Consider the following 25522-nt stretch of genomic DNA (forward strand, 5'->3'; position numbering starts at 1 on the left):
CACATGCAAATACACAAACTACAACACATAATCTGGGGAACGTAACATAGGCCCTAACAGTTTGTGGGCACCGTTTGTCACCATTATAGTGCAATTAATGTATTGTTTAGTGTTGTGTTTTACCCCACCAAGATTTACATGCTAAAATCGCCACTGGTGGTGATGTACATGTTTTAAAGGCTGAGGCCAGCAGGAGAGCAGAGAGAGAAAGAGGCAACAAAGGCCAGGTGTCTAGCTCTAGGTCACAAGGATCAGCCAGGAGAAAGTGAGTATAGGGTCGAAAACATCGCTCAAGTTAACTCAGCCACAACAACACACATTCACACACATTCAGTTAGGATGAGAGAATCATATGTAGTGGGGCATGGTAACTATCTCTCCCTCACTTTCTCTCTCCCTCTCGCTCTCTCTCTCTCTGGGACAAACACAATCTAAAATTGTCTGAGCTCTCAAACACGTTAGGGCTCACTCCACAGAGCTAACTGTTGCGAGGGAAAAACAATGAGTGAGATAACAGAATACAGATGGGTGATAAGTGACAAATGCCAAATAAATCTCAGAGATGGGAATCATTTATTCTTCCCTCTTAACTGTGGTATAAACAAGGGTTTTTAAAGGCGACTGGAGAATCTGAATCAATCCTGACAAACAATTTAAATCTTATTGTGGGTAATAATGTTCTGGGAGGCAAAAATAGCCTTGCCGTTTGTCAAAAATAGTTTTGCTGGTTTTCATAGGATGAGAAAAAAGAATAAACCCGCACACTGCTCTTTATTAAGTGATACTAGCAAGAGCAGTGTGCGGGTTTCTTCTTTTTCTCATGTTATTCAATTCTTACCATATGCCTGCAACAAAGATAGCTCAGATGTGCAAGTGCCTTTTGAATTTTTAATCTCTGGTTTTCATAGCATGAAATATTGTCATTAAAGGCAGTCAATTGGCCAAAACCAGAGGCAGCCATTTTGTTGCATTATCTGCATCAGTTGCAGGGTTTGCAATGACCTTAGTTACCTCTGAAATGGGTAGAGCAGGACTGAATGGGAATCAATAAGACTGACAACAGACTGCAGCCAATCAGATCTGTCAACCAACACTGCAGCTTCACTCCTTAGAGAAAACATCTCAATGCAGGGAGGAGATAGCAGCCTCTCTATCCCATGTGCTCTCCTCTGCAACCCAAAGACTGTAACTTATGCATTGTATTCTGTATCTGTTTGTGAAACCTTATTAATCAACGTGTTTCCCATCATTGTTAGAGTTGGACGATAGAGTTACAAAGTCATTCTGAGGAATGTAATTACAGAAAAAAACTATGTTGCAGTTTGGATGCCTATTCATTACTACAGAAATGCTTTGGTTTGAAATGGCTCAAAATAAAAGGGCAAGTTTGTCCATAACATATTGTGATTTGCATTATGAAGGTGATATATACTATTGAATGGGGTAAATTACTTGCATATAAGCACAGGCTGATCATAACTGTAATCTATACCAATAGCTGTCAATAACTACAACTATGATTCATGCTTCAACACTTCCTGAAAGTAGCAAGTGGTCACATAAATGCATCATATGGATTGAACCAGCCCCCTCATGGTAGTCTCACTTTATACGTCATCAGTAGGTCACTGATGGAAATCCCTTTGATTTTGGGAGGTTTCCTGTCAAGAAGTAATCAATCACCTATTATTGAAGACTTAGCACAAGCAAAACATCAATGTAGGAAATTGGTTCGCTTTGCACATGTTCATAGGCAAATATACATTATTAATTCAATTCATTTAATGATCAATCATTCTGTTCAATTTGAGAGAAACATTTTCAACACTTTTCAAACACTTGAAAAGGACGGTAATGGTGTTTTGCTGCATTAAGTCGCTGTCCATGGCGCTGATATTGGAGTCTGGCGGACTGGTGCTGTCCATGGTGACGATATTGCTATCGCTCTAAATTACATCGGTAAATTGATCATTTCTGGTATAACCGTTTTTGCTAACTAATAATAGGGGAAATAATAATTAACATGGGTCATTGAACTGCTCCATATTGGCTGGTTGAATTAGCAAATGCAGAGATGCAAGTATAATTTTCTCTCTTATTCGAATGTTCAAAATTTGGAGGAAACTGTATGACAAGAGACAAATGATAAACACATCAACGTCAAGGACACATAGGCTATCCCAAACATCCTAATGATAATCACCCCATTTCCTTTTTTCTCCCTATGTGTGATCATTTCTCTGCTTTGAAACGGCCACCCACGAACCCTCACACACTCAAGTAGTGTTTCATTTATATAGAGTATGAAGGGTTGAGACATGGCCCTCCCCCTCCGTTCGATCAATGGGCCAGTAAAAACAGTCTCTGCCTTGTTAGCGATAAGCTTCTCCTGTATAAAGGACAGCCGGTGAGACTAAGAATGCTGTGAGCGCCATCCACCCCGCACCTGCAAACACATACTCACCCCACTCCTCCACCTCGGACACCTTCCATTCCATCTGCACACGCAACCCCTGGTCTGGCCGGATGAGTTACCACCCGGTGGACACGATAGGGAGTCCATTCAGGAGAAGTATGGATAGTAGGACCACCTACGGCCGCTCCACTGGCACCCCCTCAAGCGGGTTCCGTTCTCAGTCCTGGTCCAGGGCAAGCCCAGGCTCCACGATGACCTCCTCCTACAAGAGGAGCGTCAATATGCCGGTAGCCAGAGCGTACAGCTCCACACTCCTCAGCTCCGCCGACAGCGTTGATTTCAATCAAACGAACGGAGACTACAGGCGCTCCAACGAGAAAGAGCAGCTCCAGGGGCTCAACGACCGCTTCTCCGGTTACATCGACAAGGTGCACTACCTGGAGCAGCAGAACAGCCAGATTGAAGAGGAGATCCAGACGCTGCGGCAGAAGCAGGTGTCGCAATCCCAGCTAGGCGATTTATACGACCAGGAACTCCAGGAGCTGCGCTCCATGCTGGAGCAGATTCACCACGATAAAGCGCAGATCCAGCTCGACACGGACCACGTCGAGGATGACATCCAGAGAATTAGGGACCGCTTCGATGAGGAAGCCCGCATCAGGGATGAGACGGAAGGCATCATCCGGGCGTTGAAAAAAGATATGACCGACTCTGATTTGGTGAAGTCAGAGTTTGAGAAGAAAGTTCAGTCACTGCATGACGAGATTGCCTTTATCCGCAACAACCACGAAGAAGAGGTGAGCGACCTGTTCGCCCAGGTGCAGGCGTCGCAGGTGACCATGGAGAGGAAAGACATCCAGAAGACGGACATCACCGAGGCGCTCCGGGAGATCCGCACCCAGCTCGAGGGCCACTCCAACCAGAACCTGCAGCAGGTGGAGGATTGGTTCACGTGCCGCTACTCCAAGCTCACTGATGCTGCGGCACAAAACAAAGATGCAATCAAGTCCGCCCGTGATGAGATAGCAGCCTACCGTCGCCAGCTTCAGTCCAAGACCGTGGAGTTAGAATCCGTCCGTGGAACCAGGGAGTCACTGGAGAGGCAGTTGAATGACATCGAGGACCGACACAACAACGACCTGTCCAGCCTGCAGGTATGATGAGACCCGCTGTAGGCATTCTTTTCATACAGAAACCCCCAGCCACAGGCTTAATGGTGAAGTATTCTATAAAGTTGTATTCTTTGTGTAAAGAGAAGCAATGTAGTGGAGAGAATAAATTATATAATAAGATGTGTTTTTCGTTGATATCAAATTGAGATTATTATCACGACACCTTTGAGGTTTTTATTCTTATTTTAAATGTAGGTCTACTTATAAGGAGAGTCTCCTACTTTGATAGAGAGAAAGACACACACTTGCATTGTGTCCCCACATATTGTATTAGTTTGATTTTGAACGAACTAAATTGTTTTATTATGTGGGCCCTAAATGCATGTATTTTAACTAGGCTATAAACTCTGCCCAATAGTGTCTGCGCTTTTGCTTTAGATAGCCTAAATGGCACAATGCTGACATCTTATGGACACAGATTTAACATCTCCAAATGTTGGAGCATTAGGCAACGCATAAGCAGCGACACTTGGTGCACGTTATAGGGTTGGGAAGACATAATGCAGCAGACTGTTTTTTTGTTATTTTTTCGTTGCTGAGCCAGAGACTCGGGGCCCTTGAAACACAGTGCTGTTCACTGTGTCAGAATACATTATTTAACACAACAACAGTCCAATCTATCCAATTATTTGCACTTTCACCTTTCATAAATGAGAAAGGAGGACTTCACAGTTTCAATTGATATTGCAATGATATTTTATTGGAATCTCAAAGTGCTGTTTCAAATGTAGTCCTATACAAGTTTAAATGTGCTTGTGAAGTAATTACCAGGATCACCAAATAGGACATTGTATTTTTGATCGTTTTCTTATGATGTTTAGAAAGCAGTGTCCTTATGGAGAAGTGTGTCTTCCCTACACCAGAAATAAATAACCAAGTATCATTTCAGGGTTCCATATGGGCATAAGAAATAATAGCTCTTAACCAGCTTGTGTCTCTCGGTCTTGTTCTCTGCAGGAGACCATCCACCAGCTGGATAATGAGCTCAAGGGCACGAAGTGGGAGATGGCACGTCATCTGCGTGAGTACCAGGACCTGCTCAATGTGAAGATGGCCCTCGACATTGAGATTGCTGCCTACAGGTACAGTGCGACAACAGAGCGCTAATTAGGACTAACATTGCATTTTTTTTTTATATATCATGTGTAATAAAAACAGAAAGATCGAATTTATATATATAAACTACATTTTTATATTAGGCCTACACTAAACTATATCTCATGTTCTACTGTTCTTGCAGGAAACTCCTAGAAGGTGAAGAGACCCACTTTAGCACTTTCCCCTACCACCACACCATCACCTCCTCTAAGAAGTCCAAGTATGAGCCTCCCAAACTGAAAGTCCAGCATAAGTTTGTAGAGGAGATCATCGAGGAGACCAGGGTAGAGGATGAGAAGGATGAGATGGACCAGGCCCTGGCTGACATGGCCCAGGAGTTTTCTGCCACTCTGGAGGCAGAGGCAACAGATGAAGGAGAGGATGAGGGAGAAGAGGGAGGAGAAGAAGCAGAGGGAGAAGGGGGAGAGGGTGAATCAGAAGAGGTTGTAGCCACCACTGAAGCCCAAGTTAGCTCCACCACACCTGCTGAGGAGGAAGAGGAGGACAAAGAAGGTGATGATGAAGAAGAAGAGGGAGAAAAAGAAGAAGAGGGTGAGAAGGGAGAAGAGGGTGAGGGTGAGAAGGGAGATGATACAGAAGGTGGTGATGAGGGAGAAGGAGAGGGGGAATTAGAGGAGACAGTCCTGTGCTCTAAAGTCCCAGAATCAAAGGCCTCTCCTGACAAAGAGATGGTTGGAGAGAAGGAGGGAAGCAGAGGAGAAGAGGAGACAGGAGAGGGAGAGGGAGAAGAGGAGGGTGATGATCAAGATGAAGATGCAGGTAGTGACAAAGGATCCAAAGATGGAGATGATAAGGATGAGGAAGATGAGAAGAAAGGAAAGGATGAGAAAGAAGACAAAACAGATGAGAAGGCAGCTGTAGCCAAGACAGAGGCTCCCAAAACAGAAGCCCCCAAGAGTGAGGCCCCAAAAGTTGAGGACCAGAAATCTGAGTCCCCAAAGCCCTCAAGCCAGACTCCCTAAAAGCTGAATCCCCAAAGGCTGGGTCCCCGAAGTCTGAGTCCCCAAAAGCTGGATCCCCCAAAAATGAATCTCCCAAAGCTGTAACCCCAAATCTGAATCTCCAAAACCTGGCTCCCCCAAATCTGAATCCCCAAAACCTGCTGGATCCCCCAAATCTGAATCCCCAAAACCTTCTGGATCCCCTAAATCTGAATCCCCAAAACCTGCTGGATCCCCCAAATCTGAATCCCCAAAACCTTCTGGATCCCCTAAATCTGAATCCCCAAAACCTGCTGGATCCCCTAAATCTGAATCCCCAAAACCTGCTGGATCCCCCAAATCTGATTCCCCAAAACCTTCTGGATCCCCCAAATCTGAATCCCCAAAACCTTCTGGATCCCCTAAATCTGAATCCCCAAAACCTGCTGGATCCCCTAAATCTGAATCCCCAAAACTTGCTGGATCCCCAAAATCTGAATCCCCAAAACCTTCTGGATCCCCTAAATCTGAATCCCCAAAACCTGCTGGATCCCCTAAATCTGAATCCCCAAAACTTGCTGGATCCCCTAAATCTGAATCCCCAAAACCTGCTGGATCCCCTACTTCAGAATCCCACAAATCTGCTGGATCCCCTAAATCTGAATCCCCAAAACCTGAATCCCCAAAACTTGCTGGATCCCCTAAATCTGAATCCCCAAAACCTGCTGGATCCCCTACTTCTGAATCCCCCAAACCTGCTGGATCCCCTAAATCTGAATCCCCAAAACCTGCTGGCTCCCCAAAATCGGAATCCCCAAAACTTACAGGATCCCCTAAATCTGAATCCCCAAAACCTGCTGGATCCCCTACTTCTGAATCCCCCAAACCTGCTGGATCCCCTAAATCTGAATCCCCAAAACCTGGCTCCCCCAAATCTGAATCCCCAAAACCTGCTGGATCCCCTAAATCTGAATCCCCAAAACCTGCCCCAAAACCTGGATCCCCCAAATCTGAATCCCCAAAACCTTCTGGATCCCCCAAATCTGAATCCCCAAAACCTGCTGGATCCCCTAAATCTGAATCCCCAAAACTTGCTGGATCCCCAAAAATCTGAATCCCCAAAACCTTCTGGATCCCCTAAATCTGAATCCCCAAAACCTGCTGGATCCCCCCCTAAATCTGAATCCCCAAAACCTGCTGGATCCCCTACTTCTGAATCCCACAAATCTGCTGGATCCCCCTGAATCCCCAAAACCTGAATCCCCAAAACTTGCTGGATCCCCTAAATCTGAATCCCCAAAACCTGCTGGATCCCCTACTTCTGAATCCCCCAAACCTGCTGGATCCCCTAAATCTGAATCCCCAAAACCTGCTGGCTCCCCAAAATCGGAATCCCCAAAACTTACAGGATCCCCTAAATCTGAATCCCCAAAACCTGCTGGATCCCCTACTTCTGAATCCCCCAAACCTGCTGGATCCCCTAAATCTGAATCCCCAAAACCTGCTGGATCCCCTAAATCTGAATCCCCAAAACCTGCTGGATCCCCCAAATCTGAATCCCCAAAACCTGCTGGATCCCTCAAATCAGAATCCCCAAAACCTTCTGGATCCCCTAAATCTGAATCCCCAAAACTTGCTGGATCCCCTAAATCTGAATCCCCAAAGCCTGCTGGATCCCCCACTTCTGAATCCCCAAAACCTGCTGGATCCCCTAAATCTGCTGGATCCCCAAATCCGAATCCCCAAAACTTGCTGGATCCCCCAAATCTGAATCCCCTAAATCTGCTGGATCCCCCAAATCTGAATCCCCCAAACCTTCTGGATCCCCCAAATCTGAATCCCCAAAACCTTCTGGATCCCCTAAATCTGAATCCCCAAAACCTGCTGGATCCCCTAAATCTGAATCCCCAAAACCTGCTGGATCCCCTACTTCTGAATCCCCAAAACCTGCTGGATCCCCAAAATCTGAATCCCCAAAACTTGCTGGATCCCCTAAATCTGAATCCCCAAAACCTGCTGGATCCCCTACTTCTGAATCCCCTAAACCTGCTGGATCCTCTAAATCTGAATCCCCAAAACCTGCTGGCTCCCCCAAATCGGAATCCCCAAAATTTACAGGATCCCCCAAATCTGAATCCCCAAAAACTACAGGATCCCCCAAATCTGAATCCCCCAAATTAGGATCCCCCGAGGCAGAGTCCCCTAAGGGTGAGTTCCCCAAACCAGAAGCTCCAATGTCAGAGGCCCCCAAGGCTGCAGAAGAGAAAGTAGACAAAAAGAGTGATTCAGAGGAAGAGAGGAAGGTAGAAAAGAAAGATGCAGCCATGAACGGAGATGTGGAGAAGATTACCTGACTGAAACTGAGTAACTGCGCTCCATCCAACCCACTCAGGAGGAACAAAGATGACACGACAAAAAGCAATCAACCCAGAACTAACATAACAAAGAAATCATAGAGCTAGAGCGATGTAATAAAGAGAACCACTCTCAAACATACAGAAAAGCAACGAGAGAAGCCATATGATGTGACAAAGCTAACGTTTAAAAAATGCATGTTGAGAGAAAGCTTTAAATGGGTTTTGCTGCAGATTATATCAGGAAAATTTGTTAATGGGACAGATTACTAATTGTCTTCATGTTTCCCTGCAGTTCATGGGAGGGCTCACAGGTGGGGGCTTCTGCATGCTAGCTCAGGGAGGGAGACCCCTCCGCTCTAACCTGTATGGATGGATGGAAGGTTTACAGTTTAGATGCATACTGTATGTGGGTGGGAGAGTGATAGAAATGTATGTTCATTCAAATGTTAATTCAAAAAGGGGTGCCTGTGTTGGAGGGTCCACTTTAGAGACACATGTTCAAAAGGACTAGCCTTTTTATGTGAAGATACCAACTGAGCCAAAAATACAATCGTCTACAACACAATATAGTGAAGAATGAGAAAGACGATGGTGCATTGTACTGATGATCATAAACATACAGTACCCAAAGCAACTAAAGCATTAAGAACCTTGAAGAAACTCTGAGCCTTAAAGATGCTTTTTATCAGTATCTATTATGTTTACCTAATGAGTGCAATTGAAAATAAATATGTAAATGCGCACACAGACATTCTTGTATGCATAGGATGGACTTGAATTTAAATAGTGAATTTAAATGAGGTGCTACAGTTTGCACTCCCATGTCTTTACTCATCATGAACTATTTCCCAGCAGCATTTGCTCAATAAATGTCATACTGAAATACAAATATGGTCTCTTGTTCCTTTATGCAATTGTCCTGTCATGTCCTTTCACTTGTTCATTTACAGTAGCTGTCTCACCTCAACATGCACACTATTCTATTTCTTCATCTGCTTTCATAGGGGTGGGATTGCATGCTTCATGATCTTTTGTAGCCTAGAAATTATACAAAAATCATATCACCATCCAGAGGCTGTCCTCTACAGATTTTTAAAGCTACACTGTAATATGTGCATACCATCAAAGAATGATCCACAAACCATAATATAAATGATGCACCCCATGGCATGTTCATGCAAATAGCATTTTATTATATCACTTGATTTATCAAATCAAACTTTATTTACATAGCACATTTCTTACCATAAACAATGCAATTCAATGTACTTCACTTACATAAATAAAATAATAAAACAGTGAGAAAGAAAAACAATACATTTCTGGAAAAATATAAAATGAAGATTAACAAATATAAAATGAAGATAGATAGATAAATATAAAATGAAGATAGATAAATATCAAATTAAGATAGATAAATTAGGATAGTTAAACAATATTTTTTTAAATTAGGATAGCAAAACAATATGAAAAAAATGTGGATAGTAATTCAATATTAAATAAATTAGCATAGTAAAACAATATAAAATAAATTAGGATAGTAAAACAATATTAAATAAATTAGGATAGTAAAATAATATTAAAACAACAGTGAACATGAGAGAGTAATATGAGATACTGTATTAATATTGAGAGATGTTTATGCAGTTTCAGCAAATAGCTACATTATTTGAGAACAACATTACCTACATTGTTAAACATGATTTTAAACTATACATATTTAATTCTAAGTATTTTACATGACAAGTTAAACAATTGAGTGATAGGTCCTTCGGAGATTTAGCAACATTAAAGCAGACAGCAACCCGATCGTAATTTGAAATTCAGCACCACTGGAAAATGGACAGCGACTATCTTAGGCAGAATCCATGAAGAGGTTTCTTTGAAATGTAGCCTATCACTCACTCACAGTGAATGAATCCTTATTATAATGCCAGAAGGATAGTTGGTCTGATTCTATGCCACAAAGCACGATAACACCTGGAGTGTTACATATAATTTTTTGTTCCTAAAACTTTCAGAACAAAATATTCTATCTAACATTTAAAAAAAATATGATGACATACAGTGCCTTCGGAAAAGATTCAGACCCCATTACGTTTTTCACATTTTATTACGTTACAGACTCATTCAAAAATTGATTAAATAAAAAAATCCTTAGCAATCTACACAAAATACCCCATAATGACAAAGCGAAAACATGTTTTTAGAAATGTTTGCAAATTTATTACAAATAAAAAACAGAAAACATTATTTACTTAGGTATTCAGACCCTTTGATATGAGACTCAAAATTGAGCTCAGGTGCATCCTGTTTCCATTGATCATCATTGAGATGTTTCTACAACTTGGAGTCCCACTGTTGTAAATTCAATTGATTGGACATGATGTGGAAAGGCACACAACTGTCTATATAAGGTCCGTAGAGCTCCAAGCCAGGATTGTGTCGAGGCACAGATCTGGGGAAGGGTACCAAAACTTTTCTGCAGCATTGAAGGTCCCCAAGAACACAGCGGCCTCCATTATTCTTAAATGGAAGTTTGGAACCACCAAGAGCTGGCCGCCCTGCCAAACTGAGCAATCGGTGGAGAATGGTCTTGGTCAGGGAGGGATGGTCTCTAAGACAGAGCTCCACAGTTCCTCTGTGGAGATAGGAGAACTTTCGAGAAGGACAACCATCTCTGCAGCACTCCGCCAATCAGGCCTTTATGGTAAAGTTACCAGATGTAAGCCACTTAACAGTAAAAGGCGCATGACAGCCTGCTTGGAGTTTGCCAAAAGGCACCTAAATACTCTTAGTCCATGAGAAACAAGATTTTCTGCAAATCCAAGATGGCGTAGCAGTCAGACGTCTTTGTCCTTCATCTTGTCATGTCCCATGTATAGATCTTTTATATCTTTTTCTTCGCACATCTTTTTTATATTTCTCTAAACCTCAACTTCATAATAGTCTCCTGCAACCCACCTCACCCAACATGGTGTGGATCTGTTTTTTCTAAAGTATATTTACCTCCGGAACCTGAATCCCCCAACAGAAGCTTGCCAGCTCACTAGCTACTAGCTAGTAGTCAGCTAACCACTGCTAGTGGTCATCAGCTAACCTTAAGCTCGGCAAGCTCTCACCACTTTGTACAACACGACTCAAACCGTACGTATTTTCTCTCCATATCCCCGGATTCCTACCGCAAGCTCTGAACCTTTCACATGGATCATCACAGCTAGCTAGCTGCAATCCGAGTGACTACTCCTAGCTAACGTCTGTCCCAAAGCAAGCACCAATTAGCCTGGAGCTAGCCCATGCTAGGCCTATTCTCCTGGCTAGCTGAAGAGGCCCATCAGCCACTCCTGGGCTACAATACCCAGACCCCTTCTACTGCCGGTACGGGGCACTGAACCTCGCCGATCCTTGACGACTGGACTACCGACGTAATCTGCTCGAGGGGGTACTCAACTGGCCCCTAGGTCACAACGTCCCCTGAATGCCCGTCTGCTAGCCTGCTAACCACGGCCCGCTAGCTGTCTAGAGCATCTTGGACTGTTAGCTGAATAGATCCATCGGCCAATTTCTTGGGCCACTATACCTATTTTGCCTATTGGACTTGGACCCCTCTGCTACTCAGAACCCTACTAATCCATCACGACTGGTCTATCGACGTCACCGCACGTGGAGGCTAAATCAGTCTTTCCACCGTCCCGGCCTGCTAGCAGTCTGAATCGCTGTGTCTCCAGCCAGTCCAACCGCTCACTGGACCCCTATGATCACTGGGCTACGCATGCCTCTCCCTAATATCAATATGTCTTGTCCATTACTGTCCTGGATAGTGATTATTGTCTTATTTCACTGTGGAGCCCATAGCCCTGCTCAATTTGCCTTAACCAACCATTTAGTTCCACCCTCATAGATATCATCCTAACCAACTTGCCCTCCAAATACACCTCTGCTGTTTTCATCCAAGATCTCAGCGATCACTGCCTCATTGCCTGCATCCATAATGAGTCTGCGGTCAAACGACCACCCCTCATCACTGTCAAGCGCTCCCTAAAACACTTCAGTGAGCAGGCCTTTCTAATCCACCTGGCGCGGGTATCCTGGAAGGATATTGACCTCATCCCGTAAGTAAAGGATGCCTGGTTATTCTTTAAAAGTGCCTTCCTCAACATCTTAAATAAGCATGCCCCATTAAATTTGACTGACCATCCTACCGATCTTCGACTTTGGCTATGTCATTTACAAAAGAGCCTCCAACACTCTACTCAACAAATTGGATGCATTCTTTCACAGTGCCATCTGTTTTGTCACCAAAGCCCCATATACTACCCACCACTGCAACCTGTACGCTCTCGTTGGCTGGCCCTCGCTTCATACTCGTCGCCAAACCCACTGACTCCAGGTCATCTACAAGTCTCTGCTAGGTAAAGCCCCACCTTATCTTATTTTATCTCTTATCTTATCCCTCACTGGTCACCATAGCAGCACCCACCCGTGGCACGCGCTCCAGCAGGTATATCTCACTGGTCACCCCCAAAGCCAATTCCTCCTTTTGCCGCCTTTCCTTCCAGTTCTCTGCTGCCAATGACTGGAACGAACTGCAAAAATCACTGAAGCTGGAGACTCATATCTCCCTCACTAACTTTAAGCACCAGCTGTCAGAGCAGCTCACAGATCACTGGGCCTGTACATAGCCCATCTGTAAATAGCCCATCCAACTACCTCATCCCCATACTGTATTTATTTATTCATCTTGCTCCTTTACACCACAGTATCTCTACTTGCACATTCATCTTCTGCACATCTACCATTCCAGTGTTTAATTGCTATATTGTAATTACTTCGCAACCATGGCCTAATTATTTCCTTACCTCCCTTATCCTACCTCATTTGCACACACTGTATATAGACTTTTTCTACTGTATTATTGACTGTATGTTTGTTTATTCCAATGCGTAACTCTGTGTTGCTGTATATGTCAAACTGCTTTACTTTATCTTGGCCAGGTCGCAGTTGTAAATGAGAACTTGTTCTCAACTAGCCTACCTGGTTCAATAAATGTGAAATAAAATATTGAAGATTGAACTCTTTGGCCTGAATGCCAAGGGTCACGTCTGGAGGAAACCTGGCCCCATCACTACGGTGAAGCATGGTGGTGGCAGCATCATGCTGTGAGGATGGTTTTCAGCAGCAGAGACTGGGAGACGAGTCAGGATTGAGGCAAAGGTGAATGGAGCAAAGTACATAGAGATCATTGAGAAAAACCTGCTCCAGAGCGCTCAGGACCTCAGACTGGGGCGAAGGTTCACCTTCCAACAGGACAACGACCCAAAGAACACAGCCAAAACAACACAGGAGTGGCTTCGGGACAAGTCTCTAAATGTCCTTGAGTGGCCCAGCCAGAGCCAGTACCTGATCGAACATCTCTCGAGAGACCTGAAAATAGCTGTGCATCAAACTCTCCACATCCCACCTGACAGATCTTGAGAGATCTTGAGGTGTGCCAAGCTTGTAACATTATACCCAAGAAGTCTTGAGGTTGTAATTACTGCCAAAGGTGCATCAACAAAGTACTTAGTAAAGGGTCTGAATACTTATGGAAATGTGATTTTTCAGTTTATTTGTATTTTTGTGGCAAAAATGTCTAAAAACCTGTTTTTCTTTGTCATTATGGGGTGTTGTGTGTAGATTGATGAGGGGGATTTAAAAAAAATGCATTTTAGAATAAGGCTGTAACCTAACAAAATGTGGGGAAAATCAAGGGGTCTGAATACTTTCCAAAGGCACTCTAAATCAAAATAAGAACATCTTAGAAATGTCTGCCTGTAGGCTACGACTACTATATGAGCTGCACTTCCATTGCTTGTCCTCACATTACATGTCCTCACATGACCCAGACTGTACTGCACCTGCGGACTTGCTTCTTGGTGACGATGCTTTGTTCACTCAGAGCAATTTGAACCCCTTTCATCAGTGGACATTGCCAAATAGCATGAATAAAAACAGACTAAAGTAGCCATAGAAGCAGTGGGATATCAAATGTGGCTCTTTCTAATGTCAATGTCACGTACACCTTCCGCCCTAGTAGCTTAGAAACAGTTTTCCAACTGATATATCCACACCTCTGCAATGCAGGTGTTGGTTAATACTACCTCGTTTATTCTTTAGTGCTGTCCCTGGATGACTGCTGATTGCTGTACCTCTTCCACTCATGATTTTAGCCAGCCCTCACGTAATGTGCTGAAGGAAGCAACTAAATTGCCAAGAGTCATAGAGTTAGCACAATGTCTTAAAAGCAATAAAAACCAGAGATGTTATCGTTCTCAGCCCTGATATGAGCTAATAATAATGCCATCACTGTCTGAAGATCATCCCGTTCCTCAGCATCTGTTTCTCTGACACACTGGACCTGTTCTGCATAGCTGATGAAGCATCTGATGTAGACCTTGCCAGACCTTGTGCTACAACACAAAAATCTGTCAGGCCCCTGCTAGTGCGTCGTGATGCGTCGTGACAGAGAGATGAATGGTTGTGTTTATAAGATGGCTTTGCACCAGTGGTATTCAAAGTCTGGGTCGCTACCCCTAGTGGCGTCGTGGGGTAACTGCACTTGAGGAACAAAATATTAAAAGTGCAGATTATTGGATGGGACAATATACAAACCTTTTTTGAAAGATAGTTTCAAAGATATAGTTTTATTAAGTAAATGTATTTATTTATTAGAGATTCAAATGCATTGAATTTAAGCTTATTTGTTGATGTAAAAATCGAAACTTACCGATTTTAAGGTTGTGTCATTAGATTTGGAATGTGGTGGGGTCGCAATGAATTATTGGGGAAAAAATGGGGCCTCCAGAAATTCTGGCTGACAAAATGGGGCCCCTGCTGAAAAGTTTGAGTACGACCGCTCTACACCGTCTAAACGAGATCTGACAGGCTATTGATCATAGTAAACCATCATGTTAATGTCTTCTTACAAACAGCTTATATTTATTTATTATTATATTTAATAGATAGTTTGTTCAACATTTGTAAACAGTTTGTAAATCATGACACATAACCTGTTAATGAATTGATTGATGACTGAATCAATTGAGTCTGGACCTGCTGTAAGCAGGCCATTACATGCATTCAATTTGTGGTTAACTATGTGATAATTTTTTTAAGCACACCTTCAATTAAAAGTTTATAACGAATATATTCAACAACTCATCCTTGTTGTTGAGTTGAACAGATCTGACATAGAAATGATACATATTGTTAATTGAGTTATTATTTGGCATGAAGCACAAAAACAATAAATTACACACTCTGCATTTGAATAGTATTTATTCAGTCATCCGAAACCACACTCTCGCAGACTTGCACTCAGGCACAGCACACACATTCTTACACACACACAAGGAATTGTGTGACCAGACTTTAATTGACTTTTTAGGATCTTTGCAAGCAGTGATTTTATGCAGTAGTGCACTAAAATATGTATTGTATTGAGCACCTTGTTAACAAGCACACTGAAGTCATAAATATTGGGTATTTCTGCTGTTTTTTCGAGCTGAGGTTTTTATTAGACTGTCTTTTGGCTTGTGGAGTCTTGGGCCACAAACTTACTTTTTAGCCATTGGTTTTTCAGATTGGTCTTTCTTCTCTTCGGCAGGTTTTTCACTCTTTCCAACGGTCTTGGATATCTCTGGTTCACCTTTATCTTCTTTGGTGTCTGCTTTGTCATCTTTTTTCTCCTCACTTTTAGCTTCAGCTTGATCCTCTTCCTCTTTATCACCCTCTTCTTTATCTTCTTTATCTTCCTCGCCTTCCTTTCCCTCCTGCTCCCCACCCTTGTCCTTATCTTCCTTTTTCTCTCCATCCTCCTTTGCAGTTTCTTCCTTCTCTTCCATCTCATCCCCAGCTATAACCAAAACATTTTATAATTGTGAATAGGGAAATAATTGTGTTAGTAGACTGTATTGTAAAAATGTTGACATCTAAGCAATGCACGACAACAATAGAGAATATTCTTTGAGGGATAATGCTAATGCTAACCTTCTTCGCCGTCCTTAGCATCCTCCCCATCTTCTTTCTCCACCTCGCCTCCCTCATCTCCATCTTCCTCCTTCTCCTCTCCCTTTTCCTCCTTCTCCTCTCCACCCTCTTCCTCCTTCTCCTCTCCACCCTCTTCCTCCTTATCCTCTCCCTCCTCTTCCTTCTCTTCCTCCTTCTCATCCTCTTCCTCCTTCTCCTCCTCCTCCTGTGGTAGGCTGGCAGAGTCCTGCTGGGCTAGGCTGGCAGAGATGACATCATCTCCAGAGGCAAATGAGGAGCTGAAGAAGCGTGAAGTCATCAGGTAGGGGGCGCCAGAGCTTAGGCTGGACTGCATGGAGAACATAGAGCGGCCAAAGGAGGGTGTGGCCGACAGGGTGTGGCCGTAGACACTGGACATACCCCCGGACACGCCCACACTGAAACGAGACTCCTCCCCCTCCAGCAGCTTCCTGGAGAAGTAAAGTATCATGGGACATATATACTTTCAGAGTTAAAGGACAAAAGGTTTTCCTTGACCTGGACTTGCATTAGTATTATTACATTATATTTATTTAAGTTGAAGCTCTGGTCAATGCTCCTCATAGCATCCTACCTGTAGGCAGCGATCTCGATGTCAAGGGCCATCTTAACATTCAGCAGGTCCTGGTAATCCTTCAGGTAGCGAGCCATCTCCTGCTTTGTGGCTCCCAGCTCATTCTCCAGCTGGCCAATAGTATCCTACAGGAGAAGTTTAGATGTAATGTGATGGATAATGTGTGTGTTCTTACAGCAGGTTATACGTTCAGGTAAACTGCCAAAAAATGTTGAGTGTGACTATTAAAATGCACATTTGATGCAATATAATATTTTTCCCCTTCTACATTACTAAATCAGTTCCACTTTGCACAAATTATTAAAAACATTATGGGTGTCTTGTATTCTGATCAAGTCATCTATCTATTGATAAACAGTTTCTAAACATGCAATTAAGAAACACATTCACTATTAGATTGCATTCCTTCTGAGGTATTTGCTTGAATACAGATATAAATTCATCCTGCAGTACCGCTCCTGCAGTACCAGTATAAATTCGTCCCGCTGTACCACTACTGACCTGCATGCCATTGATCTCAGCACTCTGCTTGTCCTCCATGTCATGCAACTGTTTCTCCAGCGACTCATTGAGACCCCTGCAGGCATCGATCTCCAGCAGGCGGGCCTGGAGCTGCCGGCGGTACTCCCCAGCCTCGTCCCTGGAGCTCCTCACTGCATCGCTGTGCTGGGCCACGCTCTCCGTCAGGGAGCCCACCTTCCCACGGAACCACTCCTCAGCAGACTGCATGTTCTTGGCCGCCAGCCTCTCGTACTGGGCTCGGATGTCCCTCAGAGCCCCGGACAGATCCGGCGTGGTGGCCTCCATCTCCACAGCCACCTGGGCCCCCAGCTGGGCCTGGGCCTGGAGCTCTACCACCTCCCCCTCGTGGAGCCTCTTGAGGAAGGCCAGCTCGTCCAGCAGGGTCTCCACCCTCTTCTCCAGCTCGGTCCTGGCCAGGGTGGCCTGGTCGGCACCACGCCGCGCATCCAACAGCCTTCCCTCCGCGTCCTCGCGGGCCACCACCTCCTCCTCGTAGCGGGCCTGTAGGGCGCTCAGGGTTTGCCCCAGACGTTCCCTCTGCCCCAGGGCGGCCTGCTGCTCCCCACGCGCCTCCTCCACAGCAGCCCTCAGAGCCCGCGCCTCCTGCTCATACAGGGCCCTCAGACGGGAAGGCTCCCCATGCCTCTGCCTCAGCAGCATCAGCTCAGCCTCCAGAGCACGGTTCTGCTGCTCTAGCTCCCGCACACGGTCGATGAAGCCGGCAAAGCGGTCATTGAGCTCCTGCATCTGAGCCCTCTCCTGGGTCCTCACCGTGCGGAACTCAGAGCTCACCTGGGCCGCCTGGCTCAGCTCCAGTTCCACCGAGGAGGAGGAAGCCGGGGATGAATGCAGAGCCCGTCCAGGAGAGGAGTACTGCAAACGGGAGCTCACAGAGGACAGGGGAGAGGTGTGGATTGAGTAGGCCGAGCGTGACCTCCCCCTGGTTACCACCCCTCGGGGGGCTCCCTCCACATACCAGCGGCGGTAGGAGGAGGAGGAGTAGTAAGGGTCAAAGCCGAGGGTACTCATGGCTGTGCTGGGAGGACAGGCGGCTTTGTCGGGCTCTGTGTGAATATGTCTGTAGGGCTCCGGTGAAGAACCCAGACTGATGCTGCTGCAGTGGCTCCAGCTTTTATAGCAAAAGGGAGAGCTCTGACGCAAGCAGTTTCCCAAACTCTGACTACGCAGGATCGAAAGCCTAACACTGCAACGGAGAGAGAGGGAGAATGAGAGAAAGAGAATAAGGAAGGAGAGAGAGGGGGAGGGAAGGAGATATAGAGATGTCGAGAGATGGGGAGGGAAAGGGAGAGGGGGCAGATGAAAGAGAGATGTTTGTGTTTTTGAGGGTAGAACAGAGGTTAACATGTTTTTAGTTGCTCTACAGTGTTTCTGTCATACACAGTAACCTTGACTACTAATATTCACAAGTTAATGTACAGAAAAGTAGAGTCAGATAGCTAAAGCCTCTGGCTAGTGAAGTATATTATCTGCACTGTACCTGCAGTCATAGAAAAAATGAATAGTCGCATGAGATGACTTTAGTTTGTACTCATTTGAATGTAGGTTCCGTAGTCCTCTCTGCAGGGGAAGAGAATGGGCTGTCCTGATTCTACAGCAGCTTTTGTGTTCCTATTATACACAGCATGTAATCATACAGTGACACAGCAACTCCCCTGCTGGCCAATAGGAGAAATACACCCATGACCTCTGAAAACCTGCAATGATAAACACAGAACACACAGCTGGGTTGTATTTGGTCAAATACATGGTCAAATATTCGATGAATCTCAGAGTGCTTATTTACTTATACGTCATGGCTGGTAAGCTACTGTTTCGTGCCTGTAGATACTTCTTCTGTAGGGGAGAGTGGGGTAAGTCGTGCTAAAGGGTTAGCTGAGCCACCCCTTGACTCTAGGAAACCATATACAAAATGAATAATGTGACCAAATTTTTAGGTAGAGGTCATAATTTCATGGAGTCTGTGAAGGAAGAAACCACCATTGTTTTATACATCAGTTGTGGTCTCTATAAGCTTCAATATAAGGTCCTGAACCTAGCATGAAAGTGCATTCTTGTAGCTGTGTGAGCTAATATTGAAAAAAATGTTTGCTTTGGGGTAAGTTGTGCCATTTGGCCAGTGACAATTGAGCCAATGGCTCAACATACCCTATACAAATGATGATCACATTTTGTCAGTTTTATGCATATGAAGAAAGGGCATTTTTATTTTTACAGAGCAGACATCACCATGCCCCGTGTATACACATGTAAAACAAGCAGGGGTCTAGCCCCCACTTAAAGTTCTTGAAAGAACAGCCAATGAAGTTAGAGTCCATTCGAGCAGCAGCAAGGGATGAAACAATTGACCGAATGACACTGAAGAGGTACATTAACAAAACATAAAACATTTACCTGTGTGGAAGAAAGCCTATGATAGAGTAGCAGAGGCACACAGGGGACTTGTTCGACATTGCAGCCGACTGATCTACAAATCACCTTGCATCAAAAATAACTACTCATTATTATTTGTAGATCAGTCATGGATTTGATTATCTCATGGAGTCTGAGCTTGCTAAACTGATTATTTCCAAGGATACACAACATCCTGAAATATACAGTGGGTCTCAACCCCAAGTATTCAACCCCATTTTTTTGTCATTGATCTACATAAAATACTACATAATGTCAAAGTAAAAATAAAATTTGACATTTTTACGAATTAATAAAAACATAGTTGTTGCATAAGTATTTACTCCCTTTGTTCAGGCAAGCCTACATTTGTTTAGAAGTACATTTTGGCTTAACAAATCACATAATAAGTCCTTCTGGTCCTTCTGAACTGAGCTGCAGGAAGAAACTGCTCAGGGAGGTCACCATGAGGACATTGGTGATTTTAAAACAGCTACTGAGGATGGAAAACTGAGGATGGATCAACAACATTGTAGTGACTCAGCAATAATGACCTAAATGACAAAGTGAAAAGAATTTAAAAAATACACAGAATAAATGCAAAGCGTTATTTTTGGGGCAAATCCAACACAACATCACTGAGTAACTGACTCCTGATTTTCAAGCATTGTGGTGGCTGCATCATGGTATGTGTATGCTTGACATCAGCAATGACTGGGTCGTACTTCTGTATAAAAAGACAAAGAATGGAGCAAAATCCTTGAGGAAAACCTGACTTAGTCTGCTTTACACCAGACACTGGGAGAGAAATTCACCTTTCAGCAGGACAATAACCTAAAATACAAGGCCAAATCTACACTGGAATAACTTAAAGAGAAGACAGTAAATGTTCCTGAGTGGTCCAGTTACAGTTTTGACTTAAATCTGCTTGAATATCTATGGTAAGACTTGAAATTTGCTGTCCAGCCATAATCCCCAACACCTTGACAGAGCTTGAAGAATTTTGAAAAGAATAATTGGCAAATATTGAACAATCCAGGTGTGCAAAGCTCTTAGAGACTTACCCAAGACGAGTCAATGCTGTAATCACTCTTAGAGACTTACCCAAGAAGACTCACCGCTGAATCGCTGCCAAAAGTGTTCCTGACATGAGCAGTGAATACTTATCTAATCATGGTTTATTAGTGTTTTATTTTTTAATTATCTTAAAATAATGTTGAAATTTTTCTTCTACTTTCACATTACAGAGTATTTTGTGTAGTTTGTTGGGAAAAAATACAATTGAATCCACTTTGTAACACAATCAAATGTAAAGAAATCCCAAAAAATCCTAAAATACTGCTGCCTGCCTGGCCCCCTGCCTCCTTGACTGCTGACACACACTTCCTCCCATTCCTTCTCCTCTTCCTCCTGAGGTGGAGGGAGGGGAGGGGACACCTTTGATAGTGTCCAAGACTGTGTCATATCCAGAGGTTGTCTTTGGGAAATAGATGTATGAGTGCTGCCAGAATTGCTGCAGAGGTTGAAGGGGTGGGGGGGTCACTGTGACATACTGTGACATACTGAAGCAGAGCATGATCCCCTCCCTTCGGATACTGGGCCGCAGGGCTGTATTCCAACATGATAACGACCCCAAACACACATCCAAGACGACCACTGCATTGCTATAGAAGCTGAGGGTAAAGGTGATGGACTGGCCAAACATGTCTCCAGACCTAAACCCTATTGAGCATCTGTGGGGCATCCTCAAATGGAAGGTGGAGGAGTGCAAGGTCTCTAACATCCACCAGCTCCGTGATGTCGTCATGGAGGAGTGGAAGAGGACTCCAGTGGCTACCTGTGAAGCTCTGGTGAACTCCATGCCCAAGAGGGTTAAGGCAGTGCTGGAAAATGATGGTAGCCACACAAAATATTGACACTTTGGGCCCAATTTGGGTGTACTCACTTTTGTTGCCAGCGGTTTAGACATTAATGGCTGTGTGTTGAATTATTTTGAGGGGACAGCAAATTTACACTGTTAAACAAGCTGTACACTCACTACTTTACATTGTAGCAAAGTGTCATTTCTTCAGTGTTGTCACATGAAGAGATATACTCAAATATTTACAAAAATGTGAAGGGTGTACTCACTTTTGTGATATACTGTATTTTGTTAAAAAGAATACTATATACTAAATGTAAAAAATGGCTCAACATACCCCACTCTCCCCTATCAGGTGCTGTAATGCTAATGTGTATAAATTATGTCTGTGAAGATGTTTCAATTTTTGTAATGATAATGTATTGGTTTGTTTATTATACGGAATGGGTTATATTCATTCAAATAGATTTTCATGATCGCTTTTGCTGGAAGGAACACCGAGGGCTTTGAAGTTAGACTTCATGTTAATTCCCTAACAAGAAAAACAGTTTCATCTTTCAGCTGAAGCCTGAAGAGGGAACCATGACTGGTCAAAAATACTGCTGCCTGCCTGCCCCCCTGCCTGCTTGACTGCTGACACACACTTCCTCCTATTCCTTCTCCTCTTCATCCTGAGGTGGGGGGAGGGGAGGGGACACCTTTGATACTATCCAAGACTCTTGACTGACAGAATGGATAGCAGAGTGACCAGTAAGTTTACAGTATGAGGATCTGGTCAAAGAGCAGGCTGGTATGAGTCCGTGTTTGGATGCAGTATACTGTGTATTTTGGCTGTACTTATTGAGATGAGTGTATGAATTTGAGTGTGTTTGTATGTATTTTGCTGACAAGGCAACGACAATGTTTAGTGTAGGTGTGGGGTGCTGCCGCAAGCTGACTCATCAGTACAGTCATACTCACCCAGGACCCCCCATCCCCTCCACACCACCCTCCTCTCCTCTCCTCTCTCACTCCCCTCTCTTTCAACTACACAATTATTCTGCCCTACCATATTCACCTGCTTTCTCTTTCTTGCTCTTGCTCTTTCTAGTTATCTCTCTCTCTCTATCTCTCTCTTTCACTGCAGCATCCTCAGTCTTTATCTCTCTTTGTGATTCGTCAAGCTCTCTGTCCTTTTTTGTGATATATGATACACAGTTTGGCTTCATGCCTAGAGTTCCATTAATTTTGTATGTGGTGATATTGTATTTCTCTTTTTTCTCAATGTGGCTCATATTTTCGATTGGTAGCAGTGGGCATTGATTTAGCCCTAAAGTTTGGCCTCAGTCAGTTTAATGCAGAATCAGTATTTTAACCTGAACTGGCCACAGAGTTTAAGTGGATGGTAGGATTGGTTTGAAACCTTGCTGCATTTCTACATGAATTGAATTTCAAACATCCCATGTACTTACTATAGCTATGATTCAGGCGCGGCAGGTAGCCTAGTGGAGCATTGGGCCAGTAACTGAAAGGTTGTTGGATCGAATCCCAATGTTGACAATGGAAAAATCTGTCGTTCTGCCCCTGAACAAGGCAGTTGTTCCCCGGTAGGCTGTCATTGTAAATAAGAATGTGTTCTTAACTGACTTGCCTAGATAAATAAAAACCACATTTAAAAACATGGTGTGGTTGACTACAGTTGTCCTGTGAAGATCAAATGGTGATTGTACTGGGATGACACAACAGTGGTACTGTAGGCCTGATTACCAACAATGATGAGTCAGCCTACAGGGAGGAGGTGAGGGCCCTGGTAGAGTGGTGCCAGGAAAATAACCTCTCCCTCAACGTCAATAAAACAAAGGAGCTGATTGTGGACTTCAGGAGACAGCAGAGGGAGCATGCCCCCATCCCAATCGAGGGGGCTGCAGTGGAGAAGGTGAAAAGCTTCAAGTTCCTCTGCGTAAACATCACTGACAATCTGAAATGGCCCGCAACCCCAGGGCTCTCCAGAGGATTGTGTGGTCTGTCGAACGCATCACTGGGGCCACACTGCCTGCCCTTCAGGACATCTACAGCACCCGGTGACACAGGAAGGCCAGGAAGATCATCAAGGACCTCAGCCAGCCAAGCCAAGGCCTGTCACCATCCAGAGGGCGAGGTCAGTACAGGTGCATCAAAGCTGGGACCAAGAGACTAGAAAACAGCTTCTATCTCAAAGCTATCAGACTGTTAAATAGTCACTACTAACCAGCCTCCACCCAGTACCCTGCACTGAACTTTATTTACTGTCACTAGCTGGCTACCTGCCCTATGTGCAGTACATGGTCATGGAACACTGGTCACTTTAATAATGTTACATACTCTTTTGCACACTTCATATGTATATAATGTATTCTAGTCAAGGCCATCCTATTTAAGTAATATACTATTCTTCAGATATACTACATATTCTACCCATATACTGTTCATATTTTCTATACATCCCATCACATGCATATATTTATATGGAAATATTTGGATGTCCAGAGTATGTATATATATACAGTACCCGTCAAAAGTTTGGACACACCTACTCATTCAAGGGTATTTCATTATTTTTTATAATGTTTTACATTGTAGAATAATAGTGAAGACATCAAAACTATGAAATAACACATATTGAATCATGTACAATAGTATCCAAAAAAGTGTTCAACAAATCAAAATATATTTTATATTTGAAATTCTTCAAAGTAGTCACCCTTTGCCTTGAAGACAGCTTTGCACACTCTTGGCATTCTCTCAACCAGCTTCACGAGGTAGTCACTTGGAATACAGTTCAATTAACAGGTGTGCCTTGTTAAAAGTTCATTTGTGGAATTTCTTTCCTTCTTAATGCGTTTCAGCCAATCAGTTGTGTTGTGACGAGGTAGGAGTGGTATACATAAGATTGCCCTATTTGGTAAAAGACCAAGAACAGCTCAAATAAGAACAGCTCAAATAAGCCAACAGAAACTATATCAGTTTGTCTCTGTGGATGGTTTGTCCTCTGACAAATCAACTGTAAATTTCGGTGTTCCTCAAGGTTCCGTTTTAGGAACACTATTGTTTTCACTATATATTTTACCTCTTGAGGATGTCATTCAAAAACATAATGTTAACATTCACTGCTATGCGGATGATACACAGCTGTACATTTCAATGAAACATGGTGAAGCCCCAAAATTGCCCTCACTGGAAGCCTGTGTTTCAGGCATAAGGAAGTGGATGGCTGCAAACTTTCTACTTTTAAACTTGGACAAAACAGAGATGCTTGTTCTAGGTCCCAAGAAAAAAAGAGATCTTCGGTTGAATCTGACAATTAATCTTGTTGGTTGTACAGTCATCTCAAATAAAACTGTGAAGGACATCGGCGTTACTCTGGACCCTGATCTCTCTTTTGACGAACATATCAAGACTGTTTCAAGGACAGATTTTTTCCATCTACGTAACATTGCAAAAATCTGAAATGTTTGGACCAAAAATGATGCAGAAAAATGTATCCATGCTTTTGTCACTTCTAGGTTAGACTACTGCAATGCTCTACTTTCCAGCCACCCGGATAAAGTACTAAATAAACTTCAGTTAGTGCTAAATACGGCTGCTAGAATCCTGACTAGAACAGAAAAAATTTATCATATTACTCCAGTGCTAGCCTCCCTACACTGGCTTCCTGTCAAGGCAAGGGCTGATTTCAAGGTTTTACTGTTAACCTACAAAGCATTACATGGGCTTGCTCCTACCTATCTTTCTGATTTGGTCCTGCCGTACATACCTACACGTACGCTACGGTCACAAGACACAGGCCTCCTAATTGTCCCTCAAATTTCTAAGCAAACAGCTAGAGGCAGGGCTTTCTCCTATAGAGCTCCATTTTTATGGAATGGTCTGCCTAGCCATGTGAGAGACGCAGACTCGGTCTCAACCTTTAAGTGTTTATTGAAGACTCGTGCCTCTTCAGTAGGTTCTATGATTAAGTGTAGTCTGGCCCAGGAGTGTGAAGGTGAACGGAAAGGCACTGGAGCAACGAACCGCCCTTGCTGTCTCTGCCTGGCCGGTTCCCCTCTCTCCACTGGGATTCTCTGCCTCTAACCCTATTACAGGGGCTGAGTCACTGTCTTACTGGTGC

At 43.7% G+C, this 25522-nt stretch overlaps 2 protein-coding genes across 2 annotated transcripts; one reads left to right on the forward strand and one right to left on the reverse strand.

Annotated features, from left to right (window-relative positions):
* Nucleotides 1–2402: 2402 nt before the first annotated feature.
* On the forward strand, nt 2403–8864 carry LOC112220387 (neurofilament medium polypeptide). Its single transcript, XM_024382263.2, is given in 5 exon segments — nt 2403–3570; nt 4546–4670; nt 4829–5646; nt 5649–5753; nt 7716–8864. Coding segments are annotated over 5 exon segments (2358 nt in total). The 5' UTR covers nt 2403–2526; the 3' UTR covers nt 7982–8864.
* A 6420-nt stretch (nt 8865–15284) lies between these two features.
* Nucleotides 15285–18724, reverse strand: LOC112220386 (neurofilament light polypeptide). The gene is made up of 5 exons (XM_024382262.2): nt 18625–18724; nt 17106–18330; nt 16605–16729; nt 16013–16461; nt 15285–15878 (listed from the first exon to the last, which is right to left on the reverse strand). Exons 2-5 carry the CDS (start codon nt 18153–18155, stop codon nt 15580–15582), a joined length of 1923 nt encoding a protein of 640 aa, XP_024238030.1. The 5' UTR covers nt 18156–18330; nt 18625–18724; the 3' UTR covers nt 15285–15579.
* Between the last annotated feature and the right edge of the window lie 6798 nt (nt 18725–25522).

This window comes from Oncorhynchus tshawytscha, linkage group LG20 (assembly GCF_018296145.1).
Source record: "Oncorhynchus tshawytscha isolate Ot180627B linkage group LG20, Otsh_v2.0, whole genome shotgun sequence".
Lineage (NCBI taxonomy): Eukaryota > Metazoa > Chordata > Actinopteri > Salmoniformes > Salmonidae > Oncorhynchus > Oncorhynchus tshawytscha.

What these genes read in the sequence shown, in the direction of transcription:
- LOC112220386 (XM_024382262.2), bottom strand. Translation starts at nt 18,155, where the DNA reads ATGAGTACCCTCGGCTTTGACCCTTACTACTCCTCCTCCTCCTACCGC. An exon ending in ATCGAGATCGCTGCCTACAG is followed by an intron (nt 16,462 to 16,604) that starts GTAGGATGCTAT and finishes TTACTTCTCCAG; the next exon opens with GAAGCTGCTGGAGGGGGAGG. An exon ending in TGCTAAGGACGGCGAAGAAG is followed by an intron (nt 15,879 to 16,012) that starts GTTAGCATTAGC and finishes TTTTGGTTATAG; the next exon opens with CTGGGGATGAGATGGAAGAG.